The 19440-nt window shown below is 43.2% G+C and overlaps 1 protein-coding gene across 1 annotated transcript in view; it reads right to left on the bottom strand.

Annotated features, from left to right (window-relative positions):
* Positions 1-19440, bottom strand: part of GRIK3 (glutamate ionotropic receptor kainate type subunit 3) — a 653994-nt gene that overhangs the window by 71472 nt on the left and 563082 nt on the right. Inside the window, exons 12-13 of the mRNA XM_086954197.1 lie at positions 14540-14658; positions 3979-4196 (exon numbers count right to left, since the gene is read on the bottom strand). Coding sequence (XP_086810323.1) covers positions 3979-4196; positions 14540-14658 — 337 coding nt within the window. The remainder of the gene's footprint in view (positions 1-3978; positions 4197-14539; positions 14659-19440) is intronic.

Genomic DNA, 19440 nt, shown 5'->3' with positions numbered 1-19440 from the left:
TCATTCTCCGTCCGAGTCAGTTCTTTCTTTCTAAGGTGGTGTCTTCCTTTCACTGTCAGGAGGATATTGTTCACCCGGTGTTTTTTCCGGCTCCTGCCTCTCCTGAGGAGGTGCTCCTCCATTCGTTGGATGTGCTGAGGGCTCTCCGCATCTACTTGGAGCGTACGGCTGGCTTCAGGAAGGTTGATTACCTGTTCGTCACCTATGGCCTCTCGGGGCTGGGGCTTCATCCTTCCTTGTCCACTTTGTCTTGTTGGGTCAAGGGTGCTGTGGTTACTGCTTACGACTCTGCCCACTGTCCTCTGCCTTCTTCTGTTCAGGGTCGGTCGACTCAGAGCGTGTCTTCCTCCTGGGCCATGTTCAAGGGGGCCTCGTTGAGGGACATATGCAATGCTGCCACGTGGGCATCTCCCCATACTTTTGTTGCCCATTACCGGCTTCAGTTGGGGATGGCGGCCTCTGCTGCTTTTGGGGCTCGTGTCCTTTCTGCGGTGCATGATTTGTGAAATGTACTGTTTTCTTTTGATTAAAACTGGGCCTGTTTTTTCTCATACTTTTGGTCTGTTTTTTTCTTACAATCACTGTGTGCTTGGGTATGGGCTCACTTGTCAGGAATGGGACGGGGAGACAGGACGAGGAGGTAATGCCTGGTTACTCACCGGTAATATACATTACTCTGAGTCCTGGTCTCCCCGTCCCATTCCTGAGCCCTTCCCTCCCTCCCTGGTTTGGGTTTTCTTTGGGTGATTGTCTGTTTTTCGTTCTGGGTTCTTTGGTATTCTCAGGATGATTGTTGATGCACTTCGCCCCTTTATAGTCACATGATGATGACGTCATCCTAGGGGGAAGTGCAAACAGCTCAGCTAGGTAGGGGTTTCTGTAGAGCAGACTAGCTGCTCACTTGTCAGGAATGGGACGGGGAGACCAGGACTCGGAGTAATGTATATTACCGGTGAGTAACCGGGCATTCTCCCCCGCTTGGGGTGCAGTCAACAAAGCGTCCACGGTTGCCCTCTAGGTGATTCTCCCAGTCGCACGAGCTTCGTTCTCCGAGCTCTGGAGCTCCCAATGCAGAGGGTGGTTGCGGAGAGCGTGTGCTTCCCATGCGCCCCAAGAAAATGGACAACAAAACCAAACTTCTAGCACAGCACGTACTGTGTTCTGAAGGACATAAAGGAGACAACACACAATGAGGTAGATCAGCATGCCCAGTATCACACAATTCAGTCAAGGAAACAGCTGGGAGTGAAATCCAGGTTGGCGGACACAAATGCGTATAATCTGGGCATTAGAGCGGCCTCCCCTTCCTCATTACAATGATGATCAGTTCATTATAAACATAAACGGGCACGCGAGAGGTGACCTCAGGACCACTTAACTAAGGGCATGACCTCACAAATAACACCCCAACACAAATCAGAGGAATATCGTTGTGCACAGTACATCATATTTTATTTGTTGGGTCACAAACTTCCATCTTGCCTTTTCCAAAAGCATTTCACATAGTGGTATAGCTTTTAAAGAGTTAAGTAATGCAGATAGAGCTAAAACCTAGCAGAATTCCTCAAATAAATATTACTTCCACATTGAAATCCTGTAAATCCAGAGAGGTAATGAGCATACGAGCCTTCCTGCTTGATTATTTGTGGTGACATTTAGCACAGCCGAGATCACAAGCATTAGCCAGGGCTACTTTGCAGGACACAAGAAGGAATTAATAAAAAAAGTTGTTACGTAAAGGATCCAAATTATGCATTTGTTTCCCACAGTAATGAGGCTACAGCCTTCGCGCCCCCGACTTTAGCGTCCCACATTTACCCCAAAAAGTGAATCTTTAGTAACAGCTCCACCCGATGCTGCATTATGTTTTAATCTTCCATCCCCCAACCTGAATTATGGTAGGTGTTCTGGAACTGCATCTAAAACCTCTTTTCTTGTATTATTATACTGATCAGTTAAGCGCTTATTATATGGTCTGCCTTCGTATGCACGCAGACACACTTTCGAAAGTATCCTGAGTTATTCGTAGCTAAACTAGCGGATCATGAAAGAGGTTAGCCAATTTATTTATTGATATGTTTGCTGCACCGGGCGGTATTGCAATCTTTGATTAGAAGGAGTCATATGAGAACATTCGTGTGCAGAAGGTGTAGGGACGGGAGGTGCAGGGGCGAAACTTACTTAGGGGAGAAATAGGGAAAACCGAGACAGTGACAGTAACTGAATTTTAAGCACCAGAACACGGATTGTGGGGAGGGATACATTTGATACACTCACTGCTGCGTGTCTCTAAACTTTTAATTTCCTCCCACTGTAGGAACGAATGCTACTTCATGTGCACTTTTCCACATAGGACTGCCCACACTGCACTGGTCTGGACTGGATGTGTAGGGAGAGAGGTGGGTGGAGATGTAGGAGCAGTTGATTGTTCTTCTGAGTATATTTTAAAAAGGACAGATGGACTATTATTGTGATACTATATAAACGCACATCCCACACCTCACTTGCCGAATGTCTGCAAACCTTGCCCTTACCTGTATGGGAAACAGCATTTACCACGAAGGCATTACCACTACTAACGTTTACCACGTGACACTTACCACGCAGGGTGCCTTCCACGCAGGGTGCCTTCCACGACGTCTTTACCACGGGCGTGGCATTCCATCAAGTCGATCTGCGTGGGCATGGGGGGGGCAGGGGGGGGGGCTCGGGGGGGGGCTGGAGGGGGGTCTCCCCCCCCAAAAATAACAAGCAGGCTACTTTATAAAAAAAACGAACATAAATTAAAAAGGAAAAGGAAAGAGCCTCCCCCAAAGACGTGCCGTGTACGTCAAAAAAGCAGTCCTTTTTTTATTTTGGTATAAGTGTTTTGAGGCTTGTTTCAATGGAGGATGGAAGTAAGGGCTCGTAATTTAAAGTAAAATATGTGTGCAAATCAGCTTAAAAAACGGGTTGCAAACGTGACTGAAAGTGTATTTTAAAATGTACATTTAATTTGAACAATTGACCTTCTTCGTTGTATTTTTTCATCCATCTTGGTTGGGGACACGTCTTTGAAGGGTCAGTGAAAGTGATAAAAGACAAATGTTGTCACTACGCAACATATTTTTTTGTAACCTATTACTTTCATTGTGTTTATTTATGCGTCGTTTCAGCTTCAAAAACGTTTGGTGCATCATTACGTTATATGCGTGGTAAAGTACTTCGTTTTAATTTTCATCGTGTTAAAACCTCTTGCGTTGTTAAATTCACGTAGTATTGGCATGCGTGGAACTTGTTTGCGTGCTATAATCATATATTCACCTGTATCCTGTTCCTGTGGACTCCCTGCACCACCCTCGTCAGAACTGGGCATGTTTGGAGATGGTTGCCAGTGGGCACCCCTGGCCAACTGGAAATTATTTTTGGGTACCAGAACTCTTTAAGAACCTCCTATGTGCGATAGGCCCCTTGAATTCATTATGGATTGCGCACTTGTCACTCTCTTCCAGACACACTCATATTGTTGTCTACCACTAAAGCAATAGCAGATTATCCGTCAATACACTGATTGACGTTCACTTATGATGTACGCTTATGATGTTCGGGCTCGCTCAGTGCGCTCGCCCTCCACAGTGCACTACAACAGAAAGTTTACGCTCACCACTTCCAAATGTCACAAGCCACCACTGGTCCCCTTGACTTCTCTGTGTAAAAAGTATTTGCAACTAATTGGTCTTAAAAGGGCGAGCTTTATTATAACTGTATGAATTCTTACTTTTTAAAATAATGAAGATGTTGAACAAAAACAAAAAAAAGGGCGAGGCACAGTTCCTAAACATGATCAATTTATAATTTGAAAATTAAAAACAAGACATTCAGGTCTAATTTCGCTCGCTTCACCCCATGAAAGAAAATATTCTGTGCATATGCTGGGAGTAAAATACAATTTTCACTGCACCCAACAGCCAAGAAGATGCCACACAGACAAGTGCTCACCTTGAAGAAAGTCATAGTTGCACCATCCAGCACCGCTCCATATTCAATTTTTGTTTGCTTGGCTAGATCATCGGCTGACTCGATGGGGGATTCCATGCGCTCCACCGTCAGGAAGGCGGCCAGGTTGGCAGTGTAGGAAGAAATAATGATGAGAGTGAAAAACCACCAGATGCCACCGATGATCCTCGTCGAGAGAGCTTTGGGCATCAGCTCAGATCCTGCAACACAAACACATATTTCAGTGAAATGGAAAGATCTGGGACAGCCACAGGGGGAGATTTCATACAGAAGTCTTTCTATCACCAGTTACAAAGCCTTTCCACATGTAAAAGGCTGAGCCTTCTGAAGCCTGCCTTTTTATAGTAGATGCCTTGTGTCCAGGGCAGCTGCCAAGACTTAAATAGCTATGAAAACAAACCAGTTTTCGGCGGCTGTTGAGCAATATTTTAATACCCAGTATTTAATATACAGTTTAGCACTGGTTGTTAGCTTGCTTCTCAGTCCTCTCAGATTGTGGTAGAAACGGAAACAGGCGCATATGGAGATAACATGATTTGCACAGAATCACCAAATGTGGCTAAGCAGTGGTGATTGAATTTGAACCCAAAGATTAACTTAACGATCCTCCGAGAAACAAACACTGGAAGAAATGTTACACACACAAACTTGCAATCGGTTTGTGCCCTTGACTTTCCTGTGTAAAAAGTATTCTACAGTGTGAAGTCAAATCTACACAGAATATGTGGAAGCACACAGCCCCCGAAAATGGCCACTGAAAGAAATTAACAACAAATTTTAATGTGATAACACAGTCAACAATTCCCTCTTCACTAAACATATCAATCAATGGTAAAATAATGAATGTTCTACAGAACATTATTCTAAGGTCATGGTGTGCACCTCAGATGGGTGTCTGGGGGTGAAGTTGACGTCAGATAATAGTGAAGGGTATTCACCGCATTGGTAATGGCACCTCAAATGTTCATTAGTGATCTTAGAGCATGCTACCTGGGGGCAGCAGGGTTTCAGAAAACTTCCTGTGATGGTTACAATTAAAAGAATCTTACATGAACTTCGTATTTTCACCTAATTTACTTGCTAGGCAATGTTAATTGGCGGACTTGGCTGCATGACATTATAATGAGTTCTTTGAATGGCACGAGGCAGCAGCAGAAAAAGCTTTGAAAGTCACATTTTGAATGGCTAGAAAAACCTTATTGCATCACAAGATTTACGGTTGCTTAAGGCATAACGTTATCACCAGTAATTACTTTCAGTTTGAGCATTCTGAAATCCATTAATGACATGTTCTAATAATATTTAGAGAACGCGCGATGCAGTACTAGGATATTTCTTACAAAAGTTTGCGTAACAAAAATAGTATGTCCTGAATGTTGTCTAAAAAAACATCACCCCAGTGGGTTGAATAAAGAAAATCTACACCCAAAGTAAGAAGATTTTTTTAAACGAAATTTGCCACATCCATGTCATAGAATGTTGCTCATCACTAACCCTACTCACTCTAGAGTATGTTCATGGCTTTCTTGTCTAAAATCTTTTATCATTTCTGCTAGAAATAGGGTCTCTAGTTGGAAATGTTTTTTTGCTCTGTCCAATTAGGGACCCTCACTCTAGTCAGGGTAAGGGAGTCACACAGCTAACATAACCCTGCTTAACCCCTTGGTAGCTTGGTATGAGCATTCAGGCTTACCTCAGAGGCAATGTGTAAAGTATTTGTATACACACACACACACACACACAAACACACACAACCAAACACATTGAAAACGCTACAAAAGGAGTCCACATCAGTTTAGAAAAATTGCCAATAATTATCCGAATAAAACAAGACAGAAATGAAAAGAATCCAAGATGCACAAGTCAACATAGCATTTTTAAAAGATCAAGCAAGTTTGGTCCATAGAAATCAAAGGATGCACTCATTTAGGCACAAAGTACCTTTGATGCATCAAAAATAAAAGACGTGAAAGGCACGGGGAGGTGAGGTGCCGGAAAAACAAAGCGATGCATCGGTTCCTTACTACACAGGGGAGGTAATGTGTTGATTCCTTACTCGCAGGGGATGTGTGCTATGTCGGTTCCTTAATGATGGGCAGGTTAGGAGAATCACTTCGTTACCGCAGGTGAGGTGCTGCATTGGTTCCTTACTGGCTGGGGAGGTGATACATTGGTTTCTGGACACAAAGCCTTGGTTCCTTACTGTGGGTGTGGTGCCATTGAAGAGTCAGCTTTGAGGGATGATGTGTCGATGACCCAGACATGCTGTGTCAATTTGGCAGCTGCGAGGCAGGTGCTACCTCGATTCTTCAGCTGCAAGCAGGTGCTGCATTGGAGGCGGGCGGCTGCCACAGACAAATGTGACACAGTGCTCGAGACTCACGTTGCGGCGATTCTTGTGACACAATGCGATGGTGAGCTGCAGCCTTTTCAGTGCAATTCAGTTCAGGCAGCAACAATGCATCACATTTTTGCAGCAATGCGTTGAGAAAACAGGTGCTGAAAGTTGATGTGTGAATTTTCTTTCTAGATCACCAGGTTCACTTCCAAGGGCCCGGGAACTGGAATTGACACACTTGCAAGGCAGGGATCTTGCCAGAAGAGCCCAGGCACCGGTATGTAAAGTGTCTTATCTTATTGCTCTGAGACTATTTAACATGAGGCAAGCACGAACCTTGGAGAACCATGGAAGCGAGATGTAGAAAGCAAAGCCCAGTTCTTTCACTCTCAGGACTGATGCAGCAAAGGCAGGTCAGCACAACAAAGCAAAATGCAGAGTGGCAGTCCCTCCAACAGTATCCAGCTCTTCTTCCTGGCAAAATGTCCTCAGTCCAGAATCATTTTGATTTTGGGGTGTCAGAGGTGCAATACTGTTACTTATTTATGTCTTTGAAGTAGGTAAACTGCAAAGGAAAGTCTTTGTAGTGCATAAGACCGTGCCTTTCCCTGACCTGGCTCCAGACACACGACAAGGGGGTAGAGACAGCTTTATGTGAGGACAGGCACAACCCTAGTCAGGACTGTAATTCAGGCTTAAATTATATCATGACTGGATTATGGTAATTTGCTGTACCTGGGTGCCAATAGGAGCTTGGCTCATCATCTACAGATTGTCCAAAATGCTGCCGGGAGGATGCTCTTTCACCTACTGAAACCTTCACAGTCTCTCACTTGTTTCTGGAACTGCACTGGCTCAGGTCCACTAAGCATTTTCATCTTAAAACATTGTGCTGTAAGTTTATGGCCAAATAGGGCTTAGTGCCACAATATATCAAGAAACTGGTGGTCCCTTACCAGCCTACTCATTCCTTGAGCTCTTTGTATCAAGCTTTGTTTACTGTACCGAGGTTCCGTCTAAATCTCATGAAGGGCCACTCTTTTGCGTATTTAGGTACAAAACTGGAATACTCTTCCTGTAGCTCTAAGAAATTGCAACTCATTATTGACCGTTCGTAAAAGCCTGAAGACCTGGTTGTTTAAATCTAATACACTTGGACACCCTCTCCTGCATCTACCTTGCCCCAGGAAACTCTTCTGGGGAGATGTGCGCAATATTAGTTTCAAATAGTATTGTTAATAATAATAATAATAACTATAATAATAATAATGATTTGGGTGTCTGTGACAACTCTTCCCGCTACTGTAGCACAAGAAGGCCCTTTAGATTGGTGATGTTTCATCAGGATATGCAAGGTACACCTCAGATCTCTTTGTATGACTGTCTAGAGTGATGCGGAAGAGTCCAACTGTCAGTCAACTCAGACATGTATTTTTCCGGACAGGCAAAGACATAGAATAGTTAAGCAAGAAAATGCCCACTTTCTAAAAGTGGCATTTTTGAACATGCAATTAAAAAAACAGTTTGAATAAAATATATATTTTTAAATTATAAGTTCAGGAGACCCCAAAATCTAAGGGCCAGATGTACGAACATTGCGGTCGCAAAACAGTCTTTCATAGGGTTCAGACTCGCTATTAGGAAGGGACGTCTCTGGAACTCCCCTTCCTAATAGCGAGTTGCTAATCCTATTTAGCGAGTCGCAAATCATTTGCGACTCAGTAAAAAGGGTTAATACATGGGCCATTTGTTTTTTTGCATGCGAAAACAGGTCGCAAACCCGTTTGCACATGCAGAAACCGGTCGTACATCTGGCCCCAAATCTTTATCTGCTCCCAAATGGGAAAATACACTTAAAAGATATTTCAAGGCAATTCCGATGTTACCCTATGGGAGAGATAGTCCTTGCAGTAGTGAAAAACGAAATTAGTCGAATTTCACTATTAGGATATGCAAAATACACCTGTACATGGGGCAGCGTTGAGCCTTACATTTAGTAAAAGAGATGGTTTGGGCAGGCAAGTGGCTGCATTTGTCAGGTCAAAATGGCAGTTTAATACTGCACTCGCAGACATCCACTGGTAGACCTGAGACATGTTTGAAGGGCTACTCATGTGGGTCGCACAATCAGTGCTGCAGGCCACTAGTAGCATTTGATTTACAGGCCCTGGGCACACCTGGTGCACTTTATTATGAACTTACTAGTAAATCCATCATGGCAATCTTGGATATACCTATCACCAATACATTTTAGACAGAGAGCCTATGCACTTTAGCACCGGTGAGCAGTGGTAAAGTGCCCTAAGCCTTAAAGCAAACAAAAACAGGTCAGAAGAACAAGGAGGAAGAAGGCAAAAAAGTTTGGGGATAACTTTGCAAAAAAGGCCAGGTCCAACAATTCCCTGTTCTCAAAATTGTATGCAAGGTATATGTAACACTACCTTCGGGCACAACCTCACTATTTTCACACTACATACGATCTGTGTTTTACCTTAAATTATCATATACAAAAATGCCAACATCTTCAATGATAGGACCCAGATAAAGAACAGCTCTGTATCTTTCAAGATTATATAATGACTCACTAGCTCCTACCTAAATCCAACGCAAAATAAATAGTTTTGAAATCATATCCTTCAACGCCTTGTTTTTACACCAAAACTGTACCTTCTCCCTTTGATCCCCATAAAACTCTGTGGATCTTGTTTTTAGAGTCTGCAGTTTCGCCATTTTACAAGGTCTCATAAATGTCAAAACCACATCCGCAACCGCTTCTGACAGCTAACTGCACTGCAAAACACACAGACACAACACACGGAGCCAGCAGTTCAATACTATGGTCATTGGCCATAACTATCATTGGCATCTTCGGGGTTATATTCATGCTCCACCTCCTGTATGCAGTACCAGTTGCAGCATGTGTCTTTTGATCTCCATTAGCCACCACCTACTGTGCTCACAAAGTCCACGCAAGGAAAATGCGACTCCGGGGGCTGAGTACGCTGAAGTAGCTCATTCACCACTGATCTAGTCAGCACCAGCTTTCTTCACACTCAATCACCCCTGTTCTACCACATTCAGGGCAGTACAGGCATTGTACTCCATAGGACATTTCCCCAGTGGGCTGGACCCCTTGGAGGACAGTTCTTAAAGCCCAGGGTCACTCCTGGGGGCTCTGCCACTTCCCACAGCTCCCAGGTTAATTGCAGCAGGCATAGGGAGGCTTTAGGAGAGAGCTAAAGAGAGAGGGCGTGGGAGGTAGCAATGAGAGAGGGAGAGGAGAGAAGGAGAGCGAGAGAATGGATGAAAAGAGAGACAGCAAGTGGAAACCAAAGGAGAGGGGCTGGTATGAGGTTTTTTTTGCCAGGGTTGCTTTTGGTGCACCAGTCCTGCTCTGACCACATCATGTACGCAGGTGAAATCAAACACTAATTGCTGGTAATGGCTCTTCATTGCTCACCGTTCTGACTTTACAATTCCTGATGTGTTTTTGTGTCTCTGACGGAGCTCAGAATATTCCTCAATTGTTTTTCGTCCTTTTCTTCTGTTGCTTTTAAGAGATGCACGTGGGATCCTGTGTGGACAGGCACAGCCAGAGCAGGGTAGAGAACCACCCACCCACACAGGAGCAGCTCTGGGCGCCAAGTGACCATCCAGGCCTCTCATCAGATTATGATGCGAACACATTCCACATTCCACATTCCACATTCTACTCTTCACACGTCAAGAGCATTGCACGTCATTCCTCAAGAAGCACAGAACAAGCATGACTTAGCTTCAGACTTCAAAGCAATGTCAGGTTCCACAGGTCTTTCCAAGTATTATCCGTCTATATTTGTGTAGGGAATACGACTTGGCTAATGCAAAAAATCCACGCAACTTGTATTGCCTTTTCCGGCGCGTTCTGGCCCTGTTAGCACCTGCACTCGCATTATAGGGTCACTCTGAATAAGGGGTCTAGATCTTCATTCACAATTTCTCACATATCCATTCGTGTTTTTTCTCCTCTCTCTAAACGTTACCCGAACTCTCCTTTTCCTCTTGTGTTTTTTCTATCATTCTCAAATTCTAACTAATCACAATATTGTCTGGTAAAACTAGGGATTCTTTGTAACTTGAGCCCCCCTCCCAGCCCGGCAGACGCACTTGTGAAATTGCCACCGGCACATTTATACCATATTTTCCAGCACACACAACTGATAGCACGGTGGCAATCATTTTCAATCATTTAACAAACATTTTGAATAAGATAGGATTAATTGATCCAGTATTCCTTGGGCGTTGCCTGGGCAATTATTTTGCAAAGGATGTAGCTTCTACACTCCACTCCACAAATTAAAATGATTCAAGTAAAACACAGAAAAATCAGAAATCACTACCAATGTTATCGAGGAACATATTAAGAAAAAGAGAGGAACCATTGGTAACCCAAAGGCCTGGGGTTCAGACAGAAACTCTAAAGTAATTGATTGAGGAATAACAGTCGGCAGCTAATTCTACAGTCTCCAGTTTTGTTTTGCAAGTTGGGCAATAGAGTTCTAAAGCAGTTAAGGGCAGAGACCTTTTGTGTTGTTTCCTATGTGCCTCATGTTGATTGTATAGCTCTGTGTTGCCGGTTACATTTCTTTTGCTGCTTTGTACAAGAAATGTTGACCTTTCATTGCCAAGCATAAATGATACATATTTAAAATGGGGACAAGAAAAGTATATCAACAGTCTCTATAACTATTTGAGTAAAACCATAAGCTAGTACATAATCAGTTCCTACCTGCTGGGGGGTGGGGGTGAGGGGTCATAACTTAAAAATAGCTCTTGGTTGAGACATCTGGTTATCTCCTGTGTGCCTTATTTTCAAATAATCAATCAAAGTGATTTCTTGAAGTAATTTGTCCTTAATCTCAGTGGAACACACACCTTTTCTCACAGTCCGGGAGGATCAACTATTTTCACTTACCCTCTCGGTTTAGTGACTGTAGAAAAATTATTTCCTTTGCAAAAAAAAGCCATTTGACTGGCAATAGTTACACTATTCAGCACTGTGAATTGCAAGCAAGCCAAAACATAAAATAGTAATAACGTTAGGTATTACCATTTTATGTTTGCTTTGCACATTGTGGGCCGGTGGGTGGGCGGGGCTGCTTTGCTCTTTGAGGAGGGGAGGGGAGCAGTGGTTGGTTCACTCCTGAGTGCGCAAAGACTGTTTGGTCGGCCCTCTCCAAACAAGTCACGCGCACTCTGCCCTTCTCCATGGATCACTGAAACAATATTAATAACAAAAATACAGAACTACCATAATATCGAGTAAAAAATATAGAATGCCAAAATATCGACTTCCTATCTCCAAGCAGGTAAGTACAAAAATATCGAATCAAAAATATAGATGTAAAAAATATAGTTAGTCAAAATATCGAATTTTTTAAAATGCTTTAAAGTAATTAAAATTAATGAAATAATCAATATAATTACCTTAAACATACTTAAAATACTGAAATAACCTCAAAATTAATAAATAATGTAATTTAAAAACAAATACAAATTGATTTATTAATACATAAAATATTTTTACCGTAGGATAGCGGAAAGGGTAAAATTTACTATTACTGCTCCAGTGAGTGCAACAGTAGAGGAAGCGTTGGATAGCGTAGGGGTAAAAATTATTATCCACACTCCAGTGAGTGCAACAGTAGGGAAAGTGTTGGATAGCGTAGGGGTAAAAATTACTATTCCCACTCCAGAAAGTGCAACAGTAGGGAAAGCATTGCATAGCATAGGGGTAAAAATTACTATTCCCACACCAGAGAGTGCAACAGTAGGGAAAACGTTGGATAGTGGGAGGGTAAAAATTACTATTCCCACTCCAGAGAGTGCAACAGTAGGGAAAGCATTGGATAGCATAGGGGTAAAAATTATTATTTGAACTCCAAAGAGTGCAACAGTAGGGAAGACGTTGGATAGAGGGAGGGTAAACATTACTATTCCCACTCCAGTGAGTGCAACAGTAGGGAAAGTGTTGGATAGCTTAGGGGTAAAAATTACTATTCCCACTCTAGAAAGTGCAACAGTAGGGAAAGCATTGGATAGCGTAGGGGTAAAAATTACTATTCCCACTCCAGAGAGTGCAACAGTAGGGAAAACGTTGGATAGCGGGAGGGTAAAATTTTTAGTGTTTTTTAATTTTAAAAAAATTATGACCTCACCTCGCTCCGTGACCTTCCCCCCCTCATGACGTCCCCATCCCTGCGTGCCCCCGGCACCCGCCCCCTCACCGGCAAGTGATGCCGGATGCTACTGCTTGCTTATTTTGTGTGCAGTCAACACGTGGATTAGGAATCTTACATTTCATGCCGGTTCCCTGGTCGGCTCATATATTTGGGCAAGAAATGCACAACACAATGCCTGCTGCAGCTAGCAGTGCTCATTATGATGCAACGAGTTTCAGAGATTTTGAGACGTCTTTTGCCAATTGGTATTTTAAGGAGTAGTACTGAGAAGCTCAACGTTGAATTGTGCCAAATGGGTTATCTCTGATTAGAACAGTGAGCACTGGTGCACAGAATCATGTAAATTTCACAACATCTTTGTATTATTCACCCATTGGTATGCACAACGGAAGACCAAAGCAACAGACTAGACCTCCATGATGCTGCATGCAAGGTGCGTATTACATACCCCCATGCCATGTCAGAAAGCTGTCTGATAAAGGGTAATGAGTCCTGGCTTCAACTGCATCGCTGCGGCGGCTTTTCCCGCTGTGTGCGGCGTTTTTTAAAATACTGCGTTACATGACGAGCTCAGCTTGTCAGCAGCATACGAGCGCCGTAGCTGATGACGAGCTGAGCTCGTCATCAGCAGCGAAGGGGTTAATGCAGCACATTCCCTAAGCAATCTTACAAGCAAAATTTGAGGGCTGATGAAGTCGAATCTGCTGTTCCCACACCCAGAAAATCAAGGTGTGGGAACAGAGGGGCTCATTTATGAGAGCCCTGCATCACGTTTGCATGAAGTAAAGTGGTACATGAATGCCACAGGGCTCTTAATCCGATTTATGAAGTCATGCAAAGCCACATTGGTGCCTTTGAGTAGCCTCATAAATCTTGAGGAAGGCAACACTGCTGTATCACCTTACTCTGCACCCGGGAGGCATTTCCTTGGTGTTGCAGTGGGTTTACCAATGCAACACCCATGGATTTTGACACTGTAAAAGAATTACAAAATCATGTCAACCTGGGCAAGCACCAAATCCATACACCTCCTGAGGTGGAGCATAACTAGGAGAAATATGTGTATTTCTCCTTTTTTTCGTCTTTCTATGTGTGGGGCGTTTTACAGCACACATAGAAAGAGAAAAACACCTCTCAGGATTGTTTTTGTGCAGGAAGGTTTCCCGTCCTGCACAAAAACAATCCTGCGTGCAACAGGGGCACCCAAGGACCATGTTTGACGCTAGGCTGCCAAAACAGCGCCAGTGCAGGGAGAAAGGACAGGAATGCACGGTATTGCTTAAATGCAGTGCATTCCTGCGCTTTCCCTTTGGCGTAGGGCAGCACAGCAAGGTGCCTTGCTGTGCTGCGCTATGCTAAAATGCCATAAATTAGAGCCACAGGATCATTGATAACTGTTGGAGTAGAATTCCACACAGGTTCGCACAACATGTAACTGGGGCTAAAACCCCAATGCCTTCATTCACTGTGATGTGTCACAAAAATGAACAATGAATTCCAACACTAGCTCAGTGCCGGTGTTGTTCTGCACAATGCGCCAATAAAGAGAATGGCTGGATACCTCCAGCAATAAAATCTGTCAACGAACATTGATCTTAACATAACTGCACATAAACTGCTTTTCTTGTCAAAGAGGGAGACAAGCGTTTTCAGTGTTTGTGTTGACAAGCAGTTCAGTAATTGTGTCAGACTTGTTTGAAACCCAGTAACAGCCCTTGACAGCAGACTGTGAGAAAGCTCTTGTCTGTGCTCCATTGCGCTGTGAAAAGAGGTGAGTAGAGAACATCTTTCTTCTTGCTGAAGGCATACCTCTGACAAGCACAGCAATGGTTTCTCAAGCTTGTATTGTAAAAAGCAAACTGACGGCTGTTGGACGAAAGACACAGGAGTTGGGAGTCAAGCGAGAAGGGGGAGAACAGGAGAGAAGGGAAAAAACATGCAGAAGCATAATGATGGTCCAGCCATATTTCTGCAGGTGCGTTACCTTGCTGCATCAGAGCTCCAACAGCAAACCAGAAACTGTTCAGGAGGGTGAAGTTATTTTCCACAATGTCTGAGCCAGGGTTGCATGGGTGGGCATCATACCACTCGTATGGGCTGAACCTATGCGAAAAAAGTGAGAAGAAAGTTGCAGTATTAATAGTGTTCTGTACACACTTACACAATCTGCACATTTTTCACTTCTTGATACATTTCCCCTTGATTTATACAGCTTAACACATATTAGAGTTTTGCAGTACATATATATGTATGTGTGTATATATATATATATATATATTCACTGAAAAAACTATAGGTTACACACACGTTATAGTTAGGAATTAGCATTTTAAAAACCTTTGAAATTCACTGAAAAAAGCATAGGTTTCACACCAGTTATAGTTAGCTGGTCATTTTACTCATACAAAACCTTTGAAATTCCCCCGTTATAGTTAGTTCAGCTAACTATAACTCGCGCGCCCGCAATGTGCTTCTGAAGATGTCACATATTACATCACTCATGACATGGTCAGTGACATCACTCATGACATCACTGATGACATCTCAAATGACATTAGTGATGACATCATCCAGTGGATGTGTGTCTTTTTGAAAAATAATTATTTTTTATATATGTAGATCTAAAGTGGTCGATGGAAGAATAAATGGGCAAGTAGGGGGTCGATTCCGATTCGGGAAAAAAAAGTCTGTACGATTTGTATCCGGAGCCCTCTCGGTACGAATCGTACCCATAAGTCCGAGTCGCGTAGGACGATCCGTATTCCGTGAATCCGTCCGAAACGTTGCGATCTGTACGCATTGCAAGGCTGAAACCGTGAACCGTACGACTCATACACATGTCGTACGACTCGTATACATGCCATACGACCCGGCGAGTATGATCCGGACCAGGATTTGAGGACGCGATTCGTACGGTCTACGTTAGGTAAGGACGAGTCGTACGGAAAAGCACACAAACACATACACACTGTACGGTCTTACACCCCATGATCGCAGGGGTATGCACTGTACCCCTGCAATCATGGGGTGTATGGACCGTACCCCATGTACGATGGGTCTACGCACCGTACACCCATCGTACATGGGGTACGGTGCGTACACCCATCATACATGGGGTACGGTGCGTACACCTATCATACATGGGGTACGTTGCGCACACCCATCATACATGGGGTACGGTCCATACACCCCATAATTGCAGGGGTACGGTGTGTGCCCCTGCGATCATGGGGGGTACGGACGGTACTCGGGGGGCCGTTCCATACCTGTTTCGGTGCGAACCCTGCTTTTACGGCTGTTTTCAGCTCCCGTAGAAAAAGGGTCGTACGGTGCGTACCCGACACGTATCGTACTTGCTAAAAACCAGCCGCGAACCATACAGATGTCGCGTACAGCGGGTTCCTAGGGAGATTCGGACAGGGATTTGATTCGTATGGTCTCTGTACGACTCGTATGGAGTACGGCTCCTGGTACGAATAGTACTTCGTCGTACGTACGGGGGACGTTGCAGGGTACGATTCGTACGGGAAAAACGCTCCGAACCGCTATTCGGAGCGGTTTTTCCTGAATCGGAATCGGCCCCTAAGTGTCTAAATAGATGGCTTTTTTTAAAATTGATTGTATAACTGACTGATAAATTGTATCTTAGTGAATACATGGGTTAGTGTGTAATGTTTAAATATGTAAATATATGTATCAGTCTCATACATGTTTTGAATAAGTGGCTGCATGGGTTGGTGAGTAGCTACAAGAGTGTCTATATAGGTTACTAGCAGCCCGTCCCGACGTTGTCCGGGTATAAATTGCTGCCTGCCAGTAGTATATTGTTTTGTAGGATTTCGTTTTGATAGCATTTCATATCTGTGACAGGCCTGTGAAACACTCCGATTCACAGTGCACTGCTGATGCACTTAAGAGTGCATGTTCAGTATTGTGTGAACTCGAGTTTCCCTACTTTATTTTTCCTTGCAATATTATATAGCGCGAACTCGACAACATGGCATGAGCACAATTTACATTACAGAAGAACACATTCATTTGTGGTAGCCACAGGGAGACAAAGCGATTTGCCTGGAATCACAGGATGTTGAGCTGATGCCGAGATTCGAACGTAGCTCCCCAGCTCTAAAGTTCGCAATTCTAGAACTTGTGGCGGGAAGTGTGTCTAAAAGTGTATGTCGGTGCTGGCCATCAATGAGAGAGACCTGTGCATTTTTCAAATGGGTGGTGAAAAAATATGAGTATGTTGCCGGAGATGTGGGCCGCCGTGCCACCAATGTACATACCGGGGGAGGGTAAACACCCATTATTCCGCAACTTCCTTTCCGCATACCATCACTCTGCATACTTTCATTACGAAAGTACCATGACTGCGCAATGCCGTTATAACGCATGGCTTTACATTTTATATGCTTTTACCATGCATACATTTACAACGAAATTCGTTGAAAATGCATGAATCGTAAAAGCATGTTTTTTTTAATGTTTAGATAAGGTAAGTATGGGTATAGGGGTATATGTTTTGGGGTACTGAGGCATATGTTTTGGGGAGTTTGGGTATTTTAAGGGTTCAGATATAGTTTTGGGTTACGGGTACAGGGGTAGTTTTAGGGTTTAGAGATAGGTGTGGGTTTTGGGGTACAGGGGTATTTTTAGGGTTCAGGGCTAGGTTTGGGTTTTGGGGTACAGGGGTATTTTTAGGGTTCATGGGTAGGTTTGGGTTTTGGGGTAGAGGGGTATTTTAAGGGTTCAGGGCTAGGTTTGGGTTTTGGGGTACAGGGGTATTTTTAGGGTTCAGGGCTAGGTTTTGGTTTTGGGGTACCGGGGTATTTTAGGGTTCAGGGGTAGGTTTGGGGTTTTGGGTACAGTGTTATATTTAGGGTTCAGGGCTAGGTTTGGGTTTTCGGGTACAGAGGTATTTTTAGGGTTCAGGGGTAGGTTTGGGGTACAGGGGTATTTTAAGGGTTCGGGGCTAGTTTTGAGGTACAGGGGTATTTTAGGGTTCAGGGGTAGGTTTGGGTTTTGGGGTACAGGGGTATTTTTAGGGTTTAGGGATAGGTTTGGGTTTTGGGGTACAGGGTATATTTATAGGGTTAAGATGGGTTAGTGTTTAAGGATGTTGGGGTATTTTAAGGAGTAAGGGGAGGTTATGATTATGCGGTGCAGGGGTATTTAAAGGGAGCAGGGTGGGATTAGCACACAATATGAGACATGGCATGAAGGGCCCCCAGCGTTTGTCATGCCCCCAGCACACGCCCACAGCACAACGCAGACACGCCAACAAGGGACTACTTTGCTGGCATGGTTCTTTTACCTTTTAAATGTATATGGTGGGCGTCTGCATAGCCAATGTCCTTCTGCTGCAACTGCCCTTTCCAACGCTGTATTGGGTGTTGTGATTGGTGCTGTGGTTCCTGAGATTACCCGCCTCAAATGTTTGGGCTCTTTCTTTGTTATATTAGTATGGATTAGTTGGTTTGTTGAGTATCATTATGAGTGTCTGAGTGTTTATATGGTTTGTTGGGGGATATTACTTAGCACATAGGTGCATTAATGAGTGACTCACTGTTTATATGTGTTTTGAAGACAGCATGTGTTCCAGACTGTATGTGTGGATGAGTGTGTGTATAGGTGTGTTAGTGAGTGAATGACTGTCTCAATACTGTCTTTATGACTAAGTACATATGTCTTAAACTACTATATGTGAGTATTGGTGTATATAAGTGAGTATATATGTGAGTTAGAGATTTGAAGAGTTCCTGTATAACTAATATGTGTTTCTATAAGTGATCGTTTAAGAGAGTCAGTATGTGTAAGTAACTCTATGGATGAATATCGGTGTGTAACAGGATGTATAGGTGTATGAGTACATATGATGATTGAGTACATGAGTGACTATATAGAACTGTTGGTGAATGAGTGGATGTGGAAGAAGATGTTGGAATAGGTTGTTGTAACTTGTATTGGTATCTCCATTTTCTTGAACATTTTTGTTTCTATTTTTGAATGTGTGTATCAAAGGTTATATTAGAGTGAGAGGAGGTCTGCCACTCTTTCACAAGGATGATGTCATCAGTGATGTTATTTGAGATGTCATCAGTGATGTCATGAGTGATGTCACTGACCATGTCATGAGTGATGTAATATGTGACGTAATCAACAGTGCATTGCGGGCGCGCAAGTTATAGTTAGCTGAACTAACTATAACGGGGGAATTTCAAAGGTTTTGTATGAGTAAAGTGACCAGCTTACTATAACTGGTGTGAAACCTATAGTTTTTTCAGTGAATATCAAAGGTTTTTAAATTGCTAATTCCTAACTATAACGTGTGTGAAACCAATGTTTTTTTCAGTGAATTTGCAAGGTTTTTTAAATGCTAATTCTTAACTATTACGTGGCTGAAACCTGTGTTTTTTTCAGTGAATTTCAAACGTTTTTTAAATGGTAATTCCTAACTATAACGTGGCTGAAACCTATGTTTTTTTCAGTGAATTTCAATGGTTTTGTAAATGATAATTTTTAAATGTAATAATTGTTAAATTTTTTATACTGATTTACTACATTATTATAAATTATTTATTTTTAGATATATTATTTGTTAAATTACATTACATATTTTTAATATAAATTGAAAAAAAAATGTTTTTACACCTCTCTGCAACGCAGCCCCCTGGCGTGTTTACAGAGGGGGAACTAATTCCCCTTGCATACTGGTGGTCCCTGAGGGCCAACTAGCCCACCTGGAACCTCCAGTATGCGCCTGGGGGCTGCATTGCAGAGAGGTGTAATGAGGCCACACCCTTTTTTACACCTCTCTGAGACGCAGCCCCCGGGCGCGTTTGCAGAGGGGGAATTAATTCCCCTTGCATTCTAGGGGTCCCTGGG

The sequence above is a fragment of the Lissotriton vulgaris genome, chromosome 2_1, assembly GCF_964263255.1.
Source record: "Lissotriton vulgaris chromosome 2_1, aLisVul1.2, whole genome shotgun sequence".
Taxonomy (NCBI): domain Eukaryota; kingdom Metazoa; phylum Chordata; class Amphibia; order Caudata; family Salamandridae; genus Lissotriton; species Lissotriton vulgaris.
This window is presented reverse-complemented; position numbering and strand designations above follow the sequence as displayed.